Source organism: Salmo salar, chromosome 19, assembly GCF_965601325.2.
Source record: "Salmo salar chromosome 19, fSalSal1, whole genome shotgun sequence".
Taxonomy (NCBI): domain Eukaryota; kingdom Metazoa; phylum Chordata; class Actinopteri; order Salmoniformes; family Salmonidae; genus Salmo; species Salmo salar.
In genome coordinates this window covers 87,406,774-87,421,854 of record NC_138309.1, presented here as the reverse complement: position 1 = coordinate 87,421,854, position 15,081 = coordinate 87,406,774, and the positions used below count along the sequence as shown (strand labels likewise).

The 15,081-nt window shown below is 41.8% G+C and overlaps 1 protein-coding gene across 1 annotated transcript in view; it reads left to right on the top strand.

The window, feature by feature from the left end:
• Positions 1–15,081, top strand: part of stau2 (staufen double-stranded RNA binding protein 2) — a 334,020-nt gene that overhangs the window by 148,798 nt on the left and 170,141 nt on the right. Inside the window, exon 11 of the mRNA XM_082966023.1 lies at positions 4,228–4,285. Coding sequence (XP_082822149.1) covers positions 4,228–4,285 — 58 coding nt within the window. The remainder of the gene's footprint in view (positions 1–4,227; positions 4,286–15,081) is intronic.

Here is a 15,081-nt window from a genome sequence, read left to right as displayed (position 1 = left end):
CTAATATCTATACACATCTGTAATATCTAACATCTATACACATCTGTAATATCTAACATCTATAATATCTAACATCTATACACATCTGTAATATCTAACATCTGTAATATCTAACATCTATAATATCTAACATCTACACACATCTGTAATATCTAACATCTATAATATCTAATATCTATACACATCTATAACATCTATAACATCTAACATCTATAATATCTAACATCTATAATATCTAATATCTATACACATCTATAATATCTAACATCTATACACATCTATAACATCTATAATATCTATGACATCTATAATATCTAACATCTATAATATCTAACATCTATAATATCTAACATCTATACACATCTGTAATATCTAACATCTATACACATCTGTAATATCTAACATCTATACACATCTATAATATCTAACATCTGTAATATCTAACATCTATAATATCTAACATCTATACACATCTATAATATGTAACAGCTATAATATCTAACATCTATACACATCTGTAATATCTAACATTATCTAACATCTGTAATATCTAACATCTATAATATCTAACATCTACACACATCTATAATATCTAACATCTATAATATCTAACATCTATACACATCTGTAATATCTAACATCTATAATATCTAACATCTATACACATCTGTAATATCTAACATCTGTAATATCTAACATCTATAATATCTAACATCTACACACATCTATAATATCTAACATCTATACACATCTGTAATATCTAACATCTATACACATCTGTAATATCTAACATCTATAATATCTAACATCTATACACATCTGTAATATCTGACATCTGTAATATCTAACATCTATAATATCTAACATCGACACACATCTATAATATCTAACATCTATAATATCTAATATCTATACACATCTGTAATATCTAACATCTATACACATCTGTAATATCTAACATCTATAATATCTAACATCTATACACATCTGTAATATCTAACATCTATACACATCTGTAATATCTAACATCTATAATATCTAACATCTATACACATCTGTAATATCTATAACATCTATAGCATCTATTCACATCTATAACATTTATAATATCTATAACATCTATACACATCTATAAAATCTAACATCTATAATATCTATAACATCTAATATCTAACATCTATAATATCTGTAATATCTATACCATCTAATATCTATAACATCTAATATCTATAACATCTATAATATCTATAATATATATAATATCTAACATCTATAACATCTAATATCTATAACATCTATAATATCTAACATCTATACACATCTATAACATCTATAATATCTAACATATATAATATCTAACATCTATAACATCTATAACATCTATAATATCTAACATCAATAATATATAACATCTATAATATCTATCTATAATATCTACCATCTATACACATCTATACACATCTATAACATCTATAATATCTATGACATCTATAATATCTAACATCTATAACATCTATAATATCTATACACAGCTATAACATTAAACATCTATACACATCTATAACATTTAACATCTATACACATCTATACACATCTATAATATCTATCTATAACATCTATAACATCTAACATCTATAATATCTAACATCTATACACATCTATAACAGCTATAACTTCTAATATCTATACACATCTATAACATCTAACATCTATACACATCTATATCTAATATCTATAATATCTAACATCTATACACATCTATAACATCTAATATCTATAACATCTGTAACATCTATAATATCTATGACATCTATAATATCTAACATCTATAATATCTAACATCTATAACATCTATAATATCTAATATCTATACACATCTATAATATCTAACATCTATACACATCTATAACATCTATAACATCTATGACATCTATAATATCTAACATCTATAATATCTAACATCTATAATATCTAACATCTATAACATCTATAATATCTAATATCTATACACATCTATAATATCTAACATCTATACACATCTATAACATCTATAATATCTATCTATAACATCTATAATATCTAACATCTATAATATCTAACATCTATAACATCTATGACATCTATAATATCTAACATCTATACACATCTATAATATCTAACATCTATAATATCTATAACATCTATAATATCTAACATCTATACACATCTGTAATATCTAACATCTATAATATCTAACATCTATACACATCTGTAATATCTAACATCTATAATATCTAACATCTACACACATCTATAATATCTAACATCTACACACATCTATAATATCTAACATCTATAATATCTAACATCTATACACATCTATAATATCTAACATCTATAATATCTAATATATAACATCTATACACATCTATAATATCTAATATCTAACATCTGTAATATCTAACATCTATAATATCTAACATCTACACACATCTATAATATCTAACATCTATAATATCTAATATCTAACATCTATACACATATATAATATCTAACATCTATAATATCTAACATCTACACACATCTATAATATCTAATATCTAACATCTGTAATATCTAACATCTATAATATCTAACATCTACACACATCTATAATATATAACATCTATACACATCTATACACATCTATAATATCTAATATCTATAATATCTAACATTTATAATATCTATAATATCTAATATCTATAATATCTAACATTTATAATATCTATAATATCTAACATCTATACACATCTATACACATCTATAATATCTAATATCTATAATATCTAACATTTATAATATCTATAATATCTAACATCTATACACATCTATAATATCTAACATCTATAACATCTATAATATCTATATACATCTATAACACATGTAAATCTTCACCTCTCTAAACATTACTACAGCTGGGATACATGGCCTCCACCTGCCCACCTAACAGATTTATAACATGTTTACAGCACATTTATAAACATACATAAAGCTCATGAGAACTCTGAAACACTGCTTACAAAACATTAATGAAACATTCATTCCTTATGAGTTCTTATGTATATAATGGGATGATGTCTGTGGGAATATATTCTGCTCTGTTGAGTAGCTCATCCTCAGCTCTCTCTCTTTGCTCTCTCTCTTTGCTCTCTCTCTCTCTCTCTCTCTCTCTCTCTGTCTTGCTCTCTCTCTCTCTCTCTCTTCACTCTCTCTCCCTCTCTCTTCGCTCTCTCTCTCTCTCTCTCTCTGTCTCTCTCTCCACTCTCTCTCTCTCTCTCTCTCTCTCTCTCTCTCTCTCTCTTCGCTCTCTTTCTCTCTCTCTCTCTCTTCGCTCTCTCTCTCTTCTCTCTCTCTCTCTCTCTCTCTCTCTCTGTCTTGCTCTCTCTCTCTCTTCACTCTCTCTCTCTCTCTCTTCACTCTCTCTCTCTTCTCTCTCCCTCTTCTCTTCCTCTCTCTCTCTTCACTCTCTCTCTCTTCTCTCTCCCTCTTCTCTTCCTCTCTCTCTCCAGCTCCTAACACCTCTGTGTTAGTCAGCTCGTACACTATAGACCAGCCCTTGGTTCTTCCCTCAGACAGATCATTACAGTACATAGCCAGCGTAACTCATTTCTGAGTTATCTTAGGCAGAACAGTTTGAAGGGATGTATTACTCATTGGTTTGACAGCTGAAGAGATGTCTATTCATGTTACTCAGTCAGTCAACACGCAGATCTTCTCTGTGTAACTCAGTCAACACAGATCTTCTCTGTGTAACTCAGTCAACACACAGATATTCTCTGTGTAACTCGGTCAACACACAGATCTTCTTGACTCAATTTGTCTGTATCTCCTTACAGAAGTCCTATCTCCAGACCAGTGCTATGTAACTTGACAACAACACAGGGCCTCAGACACACACAGATAAATAACACAGATAAATAACACAGATACCTTCAATTGAATGGTTTAATTTGAAGTGGACACTCACTTCACCCCCTACGTCAGTATTTGGCTATAAGACAGACAGATAGTTAGGCCGGCGTTTCATCTTCGTTTCAGAGCCATGGTCTCGTTGTATTCACAACAGTAGGAAGGAACTTGTCTGACGTGCGTGAAAAAGCTTTTTGTTAAATCCGTCTTTTTCTCTCCTTTCTCTCAATGCTACGTCTCTCTTTTCCCTCCAACTCTCTCTCTCTCTCTCCCTCTCTTCGTCTGACGTGGCTACAGATGGACGACAAAGGCTGGAACGGACAAAAGACGGCTTTTAACGAAACTACAACTAACAGTGAGTATCCTTCCCCTTCATTCCCTCTCTCCCTCCCTCCTGCAGGTGGTTTAGCCTCAGTGATGGCCCTCTGTTTAATCTCAGTGACTGGACAATGGGGGAGTGACTGTCAGCTCAATGTGCAGTGTGTCTGTGTGGGGAGCCTGCAAATACAGCTCTATTCACCCAGAGCTTATAGACCTGCCTGGTGAGGAACTGCCTCTCTCTGGGGGCCTGCCTGGTGAGGAATTACCTCGCCCTGGGGGCCTGCCTGGTGAGTAACTGCCTCTCTCTGAGGGCCCTGCCTGGTGAGGAACTGCCTCTCTCTGGGGGCCTGCCTGGTGAGGAACTACCTCGCCCTGGGGGCCTGCCTGGTGAGGAACTACCTCGCCCTGGGGGCCTGCCTGGTGAGGAATTACCTCGCCCTGGGGGCCTGCCTGGTGAGGAATTACCTCGCCCTGGGGACCTGCCTGGTGAGGAACTACCTCGCCCTGGGGGCCTGCCTGGTGAGGAACTACCTCGCCCTGGGGGCCTGCCTAGTGAGGAACTGCCTCTCTCTAGGGGCCTGCCTGGTGAGGAACTGCCTCTCTCTGGGGGCCTGCCTGGTGAGGAACTGCCTCTCCCTGGGAAGTCCCCCTCCCCACCCACAGCCTTCCTGTGCATGGATGTAACCCTTCACTCACGGTTAAGACACACACACAAACACACACATAATTAAATCCTCACACACTCAAAAACACATTATATAGAGATCCTCACACACACACACACACACACACACACACACACACACACACACACACACACACACATACATACAAATGAAGTAACAATCTGAATGTGTGTGATCGGTGTTAGGCCTTTAGAATAGTTAGGTGGTTGTATTAGTAAGTAAATATGTATCTGAGAATGTGTTTGTTGGGTAATTGAATGCCTGTGTACTGTCATTACTCCTGACTAATGGAGGCTCTGGGCAGTAGGACGACTCTAACTGTCATTACTCCTGACTAATGGAGGCTCTGGGCAGTAGGACGACTCTAACTGTCATTACTCCTGACTAATGGAGGCTCTGGGCAGTAGGACGACTCTAACTGTCATTACTCCTGACTAATGGAGGCTCTGGGCTGTAGGACGACTCTAACTGTCATTACTCCTGACTAATGGAGGCTCTGGGCAGTAGGACGACTCTAACTGTCATTACTCCTGACTAATGGAGGCTCTGGGCTGTAGGACGACTCTAACTGTCATTACTCCTGACTAATGGAGGCTCTGGGCAGTAGGACGGCTCTAACTGTCATTACTCCTGACTAATGGAGGCTCTGGGCAGTAGGACGACTCTAACTGTCATTACTCCTGACTAATGGAGGCTCTGGGCAGTAGGACGGCTCTAACTGTCATTACTCCTGACTAATGGAGGCTCTGGGCAGTAGGACGACTCTAACTGTCATTACTCCTGACTAATGGAGGCTCTGGGCAGTAGGACGACTCTAACTGTCATTACTCCTGACTAATGGAGGCTCTGGGCAGTAGGACGACTCTAACTGTCATTACTCCTGACTAATGGAGGCTCTGGGCAGTAGGACGACTCTAACTGTCATTACTCCTGACTAATGGAGGCTCTGGGCTGTAGGACGACTCTAACTGTCATTACTACTGACTAATGGAGGCTCTGGGCAGTAGGACGACTCTAACTGTCATTACTCCTGACTAATGGAGGCTCTGGGCAGTAGGACGACTCTAACTGTCATTACTCCTGACTAATGGAGGCTCTGGGCAGTAGGACGACTCTAACTGTCATTACTCCTGACTAATGGAGGCTCTGGGCTGTAGGACGACTCTAACTGTCATTACTCCTGACTAATGGAGGCTCTGGGCAGTAGGACGACTCTAACTGTCATTACTCCTGACTAATGGAGGCTCTGGGCAGTAGGACGACTCTAACTGTCATTACTCCTGACTAATGGAGGCTCTGGGCAGTAGGACGACTCTAACTGTCATTACTCCTGACTAATGGAGGCTCTGGGCAGTAGGACGGCTCTAACTGTCATTACTCCTGACTAATGGAGGCTCTGGGCAGTAGGACGACTCTAACTGTCATTACTCCTGACTAATGGAGGCTCTGGGCAGTAGGACGACTCTAACTGTCATTACTCCTGACTAATGGAGGCTCTGGGCAGTAGGACGACTCTAACTGTCATTACTCCTGACTAATGGAGGCTCTGGGCAGTAGGACGACTCTAACTGTCATTACTCCTGACTAATGGAGGCTCTGGGCAGTAGGACGACTCTAACTGTCATTACTCCTGACTAATGGAGGCTCTGGGCTGTAGGACGACTCTAACTGTCATTACTCCTGACTAATGGAGGCTCTGGGCAGTAGGACGGCTCTAACTGTCATTACTCCTGACTAATGGAGGCTCTGGGCTGTAGGACGACTCTAACTGTCATTACTCCTGACTAATGGAGGCTCTGGGCAGTAGGACGACTCTAACTGTCATTACTCCTGACTAATGGAGGCTCTGGGCAGTAGGACGACTCTAACTGTCATTACTCCTGACTAATGGAGGCTCTGGGCTGTAGGACGACTCTAACTGTCATTACTCCTGACTAATGGAGGCTCTGGGCTGTAGGACGACTCTAACTGTCATTACTACTGACTAATGGAGGCTCTGGGCTGTAGGACGACTCTAACTGTCATTACTCCTGACTAATGGAGGCTCTGGGCAGTAGGACGGCTCTAACTGTCATTACTCCTGACTAATGGAGGCTCTGGGCTGTAGGACGACTCTAACTGTCATTACTCCTGACTAATGGAGGCTCTGGGCAGTAGGACGACTCTAACTGTCATTACTCCTGACTAATGGAGGCTCTGGGCAGTAGGACGACGACTAACTGTCATTAGTATAATATAACAATATGTAATACAATATAACATTATATAATATAATATTCTCTAATATAACATTATATAATATAATTTTCTGTAATATAACATTATATAATTTTCTGTAATATAACATGACGTAATATAGCATTATGTGACATAATATTATATAATATAACATTCTGTAATATAATATAGCATTATGTAATATAATATAACATTATATAATATAGTATTATGTAATGTAATATAACATTATGTAATATAATATAGCATTATGTAATATAATATAACGTGATATAATATTTTGTAATATAATATAACATTATGTAATATAACAGAAGTGACTTGTTGCATACCAACACCAGTGATTTTCATAACAGAAAAAAGTAAAGCAGAACAGTAATCATGTTTCCATCCACAGTTAGTAAAGTCATACCGTATAAATAAATAAAAAACAGCTGTGATGGATATACAAGGCCGACAGATCATTTATTCTTTCGACATGGTGGGATCTTTTTTTGTGTTGTTTAAATGTATTTTGCGCGAAATGGCGGTGGAAACGCCTTTATGCGCAAATATAGAGTTAATAACCATCATATGGAAGTAAACCTGGAGTTAAGTGATGACATGGTTTCCCCACTTTAACTGGGGAAACCATGCAGTTTATGAGGCTACAGATGAAATATATGATGATGATGATGTCCTAGCCGTGTCTGAATCCTGGCTTATAGGAAGGCCACCAAAAATTCGGAAATTTCCATCCCCAATTACAACATTTTCTGTCAAGACAGAACTGCTAAAGAGAGCCTGCAGAGTTCTGTCATACTATCCAGGTCTATGCCCAAACAGTTTGAGCTTCTACTTTTAAAGATCCATCTCTCAAGAAATTAGTCCCTCCCTGTTGTTGCTTGTTATAGACCCCCCCTCAGCTCCCAGCTATGCCCTGGACACCATATGTGAATTGATTGCCCCCCCATCTATCGTCAGAGTTAGTTCTGCTAGGTGACCTAAACTGGGATATGCTTAACACCCCGGGCATCCTACAATCTAAGCTAGATGCCCTCAATCTCACACAAATGATCAAAGAACCTACCAGGTACAACCCCACATTCGTAAGCATGGGCACCCTCATAGATATCATCCTGACCAACTTGCCCTCCAAATACACCTCTGCTGTTTTCAATCATGATCTCAGCGATCACTGCCTCATTGCCTGCGTCCATTATGGGTCCGCGGTCAAACGACCACCCCTCATCACTGTCAAACACTCTCTTAAACACTTCTGCGAGCAAGCCTTTCTAATCGACCTGGCCCGGGTATCCTGGAAGGAGATTAACCTCATCCCGTCAGTAGAGGATGCCTGGTTGTTCTCTAAAAGTAATTTCCTCACCATCTTAAATAAGCATGCCCCTTTAAAAATTGTTTTATCTAAGAACAGATATAGCCCTTGGCTCACTCCAGACCTGACTGCCCTCGACCAGCACAAAAACACCCTGTGGCGTACTGCACTCGCTTCGAAATAGTCCCCGCGATATGCAACTTTTCAGAGAAGTCAGGAACCAATACACACAGTCAGTTAGAAAATGTGCATCCTGCAGCACTAATTCCAAAAAGTTCTGGGACACTATAAAGTCCATGGAGAACAAGAGCACCTCCTCCCAGCTGCCCACCGCACTGAGGATAGGAAACACCGTCACCACCGATAAATCCACGATAATCGAGAATTTCATTAAGCATTTCTCTACGGCTGGCCATGCTTTCCACCTGGCTACTCCTACCCCGGTCAATAGCTCTGCACCCCACACAGCAACTTGCCCAAGCCCCCCCCCTGCTTCTCCTTCACCAAAATCCAGACAGCTGATGTTCTGAAAGAGCTGCAAAATCAGGATCCCTACAAATCAGCTGGGCTAGACAATCTGGACCCTCTCTCACTAAAATGATCCGCCGCCATTCAACCCCTATCACTAGTCTGTTCAACTTCTCTTTCGTATCGTCTGAGATTCCTAAAGATTGGAAAGCTGCCGCGGTCATCCCCCTCTTCAAAGGGGGAGACACTCTAGACCCAAATTGTTACAGACCTATATCCATCCTGCCCTGCCTTTCTACAGTCTTCGAAAGCCAAGTGAACAAACAGATCACCGACCATTTTGAATCCCACCGTACCTTCTCCGCTATGCAATCTGGTTTCAGAGCTGGTCATGGGTGCACCTCAGCAACGCTCAAGGTCCTAAATGATATCATAGCCACCATCGATAAAAGAAGGTACTGTGCAGCCATCTTCATCAACCTGGCCAAGGCTTTCGACTCTGTCAATCACCATATTTTTATCGGCAGACTCAACAGCCTTGGTTTCTCTAATGACTGCCTCGCCTGGTTCACCAACTACTTCTCTGATAGAGTTCAGTGTGTCAAATCGGAGGGCCTGCTGCCCGCACCCGCCCGCCCGACTAGCATCACTACTCTGGACGGTTCTGACTTAGAATATGTGGACAACTATAAATACCTAGGTGTCTGGCTAGACTGTAAACTCTCCTTCCAGACTCACATTAAGCATCTTCAATCTAAAATGAAATCTAGAATCGGCTTCCTATTTCGCAACAAAGCCTCCTTCACTCATGCTGCCAAACATACCCTCGTAAAACTGACCATCCTACCGATCCTCGACTTCGGCGATGTTATTTACAAAATAGCCTCCAACACTCTACTCAGCAAATTGGATGCAGTCTATCACAGTGCCATCCGTTTCGTCACCAAAGCCCCATATACCACCCACCACTGCAACCTGTATGCTCTCGTTGGCTAGCCCTCACTTCATATTTGTCGCCAAACCCACTGGCTCCAGGTCATCTACAAGTCTTTGCTAGGTATAGCTCCGCCTTATCTCAGCTCACTGGTCACCATAGCAGCACCAGGTCACCATAGCAACACCCACCCGTAGCACGTGCTCCAGCAGGTATATTGCGCTGGTCACCCCAAAGCCAACACTTACTTTGGCTGCCTTTCCTACCTCATCCCCATATTTATTTTAGTTTTTCCGCTCTTTTGCACACCAGTAGTTCTACTTGCACATCCTCATCTGCACATATATCACTCCTGTGTTAATTTGCTAAATTGTAATTACTTCGCCACTATTGGCCTATTTATTGCCTTACCTCCTTACTCCATTTGCACACACTGTATGCAGATTTGTCTATTGTGTTATTGACTGTACGTTTGTTTATCCCATGTGTAACTCTGTGATGTTTTTGTCGCGCTGCTTTGCTTTATCTTGGCCAGATCGAAGTTGTAAATGAGAACTTGTTCTCAACTGGCCTACCTGGTTAAATAAAGGTGAAATAAAAAAATGTAAATACATTTTACAGGGTGGTGAAAAAGCACGGTGATGAGCTTGAAGCTCCTTTCCAATAAATATCGAGGGTCTTATTCTGGTGACATGATCGACGCTCGACTTCCGTTTCACAAATTGAAAGTATCCATAATAATCTCATTATGTAGGCTAGCCTGTCCACCGTATCTGGGAGCTATAATCTCATTATGTAGGCTAGCCTGCCCACCGTATCTGGGAGCTATAATCTCATTATGTAGGCTAGCCTGTCCACCGTATCTGGGAGCTATAATCTCATTATGTAGGCTAGCCTGCCCACCGTATCTGGGAGCTATAATCTCATTATGTATGCTAGCCTGCCCACCGTATCTGGGAGCTATAATCTCATTATGTAGGCTAGCCTGCCCACCGTATCTGGGAGCTATAATCTCATTATGTAGGCTAGCCTGTCCACCGTATCTGGGAGCTATAATCTCATTATGTAGGCTAGCCTGTCCACCGTATCTGGGAGCTGTTGGCTATAATCTCATTATGTAGGCTAGCCTGCCCACCGTATCTGGGAGCTATAATCTCATTATGTAGGCTAGCCTGCCCACCGTATCTGGGAGCTATAATCTCATTATGTAGGCTAGCCTGCCCACCGTATCTGGGAGCTATAATCTCATTATGTAGGCTAGCCTGCCCACCGTATCTGGGAGCTATAATCTCATTATGTAGGCTAGCCTGTCCACCGTATCTGGGAGCTGGTGGCTATAATCTCATTATGTAGGCTAGCCTGTCCACCGTATCTGGGAGCTATAATCTCATTATGTAGGCTAGCCTGTCCACCGTATCTGTTAGCTATAATCTCATTATGTAGGCTAGCCTGCCCACCGTATCTGGGAGCTATAATCTCATTATGTAGGCTAGCCTGTCCACCGTATCTGGGAGCTGGTGGCTATAATCTCATTATGTAGGCTAGCCTGTCCACCGTATCTGGGAGCTATAATCTCATTATGTAGGCTAGCCTGTCCACCGTATCTGGGAGCTGGTGGCTATAATCTCATTATGTAGGCTAGCCTGTCCACCGTATCTGGGAGCTATAATCTCATTATGTAGGCTAGCCTGCCCACCGTATCTGTTAGCTATAATCTCATTATGTAGGCTAGCCTGTCCACTGTATCTGGGAGCTATAATCTCATTATGTAGACTAGCCTGTCCACTGTATCTGGGAGCTATAATCTCATTATGTAGGCTAGCCTGTCCACCGTATCTGGGAGCTATAATCTCATTATGTAGGCTAGCCTGCCCACCGTATCTGGGAACTATAATCTCATTATGTAGGCTAGCCTGACCACCGTATCTGGGAGCTATAATCTCATTATGTAGGCTAGCCTGCCCACCGTATCTGGGAGCAGTTGGCTATAATCTCATTATGTAGGCTAGCCTGTCCACCGTATCTGGGAGCTATAATCTCATTATGTAGGCTAGCCTGTCCACCGTATCTGGGAGCTGTTGGCTATAATCTCATTATGTAGGCTAGCCTGTCCACCGTATCTGGGAGCTATAATCTCATTATGTAGGCTAGCCTGTCCACCGTATCTGGGAGCTATAATCTCATTATGTAGGCTAGCCTGCCCACCGTATCTGGGAGATGTTGGCTATAATCTCATTATGTAGGCTAGCCTGTCCACTGTATCTGGGGGCTATAATCTCATTATGTAGGCTAGCCTGTCCACCGTATCTGGGAGCTATAATCTCATTATGTAGACTAGCCTGCCCACCGTATCTGGGAGCTATAATCTCATTATGTAGGCTAGCCTGCCCACCGTATCTGGGAGCTATAATCTCATTATGTAGGCTAGCCTGCCCACCATATCTGGGAGCTGTTAGCTATAATCTGATTATGTAGGCTAGCCTGTCCACCGTATCTGGGAGCTATAATCTCATTATGTAGGCTAGCCTGTCCACTGTATCTGGGAGCTATAATCTCATTATCTAGGCTAGCCTGTCCACTGTATCTGGGAGCTATAATCTCATTATGTAGGCTAGCCTGTCAACCGTATCTGGGAGCTATAATCTCATTATCTAGGCTAGCCTGTCCACCGTATCTGGGAGCTGTTGGCTATAATCTCATTATGTAGGCTAGCCTGTCCACCGTATCTGGGAGCTATAATCTCATTATGTAGGCTAGCCTGTCCACCGTATCTGGGAGCTATAATCTCATTATGTAGGCTAGCCTGCCCACCGTATCTGGGAGCTATAATCTCATTATGTAGGCTAGCCTGTCCACCGTATCTGGGGGCTATAATCTCATTATGTAGGCTAGCCTGTCCACCGTATCTGGAAGCTATAATCTCATTATGTAGACTAGCCTGCCCACCGTATCTGGGAGCTATAATCTCATTATGTAGGCTAGCCTGCCCACCGTATCTGGGAGCTATAATCTCATTATGTAGGCTAGCCTGCCCACCATATCTGGGAGCTGTTAGCTATAATCTCATTATGTAGGCTAGCCTGTCCACCGTATCTGGGAGCTATAATCTCATTATGTAGGCTAGCCTGTCCATTGTATCTGGGAGCTATAATCTCATTATCTAGGCTAGCCTGTCCACTGTATCTGGGAGCTATAATCTCATTATGTAGGCTAGCCTGTCCACCGTATCTGGGAGCTATAATCTCATTATGTAGGCTAGCCTGCCCACCATATCTGGGAGCTGTTAGCTATAATCTGATTATGTAGGCTAGCCTGTCCACCGTATCTGGGAGCTATAATCTCATTATGTAGGCTAGCCTGTCCACTGTATCTGGGAGCTATAATCTCATTATCTAGGCTAGCCTGTCCACTGTATCTGGGAGCTATAATCTCATTATGTAGGCTAGCCTGTCCACCGTATCTGGGAGCTATAATCTCATTATGTAGGCTAGCCTGTCCACCGTATCTGGGAGCTATAATCTCATTATGTAGGCTAGCCTGCCCACCATATCTGGGAGCTGTTAGCTATAATCTCATTATGTAGGCTAGCCTGTCCACTGTATCTGGGAGCTATAATCTCATTATGTAGGCTTGCCTGTCCACCGTATCTGGGAGCTATAATCTCATTATGTAGGCTAGCCTGCCCACCGTATCTGGGAGCTATAATCTCATTATGTAGGCTAGCCTGCCCACCGTATCTGGGAGCTATAATCTCATTATGTATGCTAGCCTGCCCACCGTATCTGGGAGCTATAATCTCATTATGTAGGCTAGCCTGTCCACCGTATCTGGGAGCTATAATCTCATTATGTAGGCTAGCCTGTCCACCGTATCTGGGAGCTATAATCTCATTATGTAGGCTAGCCTGTCCACCGTATCTGGGGGCTATAATCTCATTATGTAGGCTAGCCTGCCCACCGTATCTGGGAGCTATAATCTCATTATGTAGGCTAGCCTGCCCACTGTATCTGGGAGCTATAATCTCATTATGTAGGCTAGCCTGCCCACCGTATCTGGGAGCTATAATCTCATTATGTAGGCTAGCCTGTCCACCGTATCTGGGAGCTATAATCTCATTATGTAGGCTAGCCTGTCCACCGTATCTGGGAGCTATAATCTCATTATGTAGGCTAGCCTGCCCACCGTATCTGGGAGCTATAATCTCATTATGTAGGCTAGCCTGCCCACCGTATCTGGGAGCTATAATCTCATTATGTAGGCTAGCCTGTCCACCGTATCTGGGAGCTATAATCTCATTATGTAGGCTAGCCTGTCCACCGTATCTGGGGGCTATAATCTCATTATGTAGGCTAGCCTTCCCACCGTATCTGGGAGCTATAATCTCATTATGTAGGCTAGCCTGCCCACCGTATCTGGGAGCTATAATCTCATTATGTAGGCTAGCCTGTCCACCGTATCTGGGAGCTATAATCTCATTATGTAGGCTAGCCTGTCCACCGTATCTGGGAGCTATAATCTCATTATGTAGGCTAGCCTGTCCACCGTATCTGGGAGCCGTAATCTAATTATGTAGGCTAGCCTGTCCACCGTATCTGGGAGCTATAATCTCATTATGTAGGCTAGCCTGTCCACCGTATCTGGGAGCTATAATCTCATTATGTAGGCTAGCCTGTCCACCGTATCTGGGAGCTATAATCTCATTATTTAGGCTAGCCTGCCCACCGTATCTGGGAGCTATAATCTCATTATGTAGGCTAGCCTGTCCACCGTATCTGGGAGCTATAATCTCATTATGTAGGCTAGCCTGCCCACCGTATCTGGGAGCTATAATCTCATTATGTAGGCTAGCCTGCCCACCGTATCTGGGAGCTATAATCTCATTATGTAGGCTAGCCTGCCCACCATATCTGGGAGCTGTTAGCTATAATCTCATTATGTAGGCTAGCCTGTCCACCGTATCTGGGCGCTATAATCTCATTATGTAGGCTAGCCTGTCCACTGTATCTGGGAGCTATAATCTCATTATCTAGGCTAGCCTGTCCACTGTATCTGGGAGCTATAATCTCATTATGTAGGCTAGCCTGTCCACCGTATCTGGGAGCTATAATCACATTATGTAGGCTAGCCTGCCCACCGTATCTGGGAGCTATAATCTCATTATGTAGGCTAGCCTGTCCACCGTATCTGGG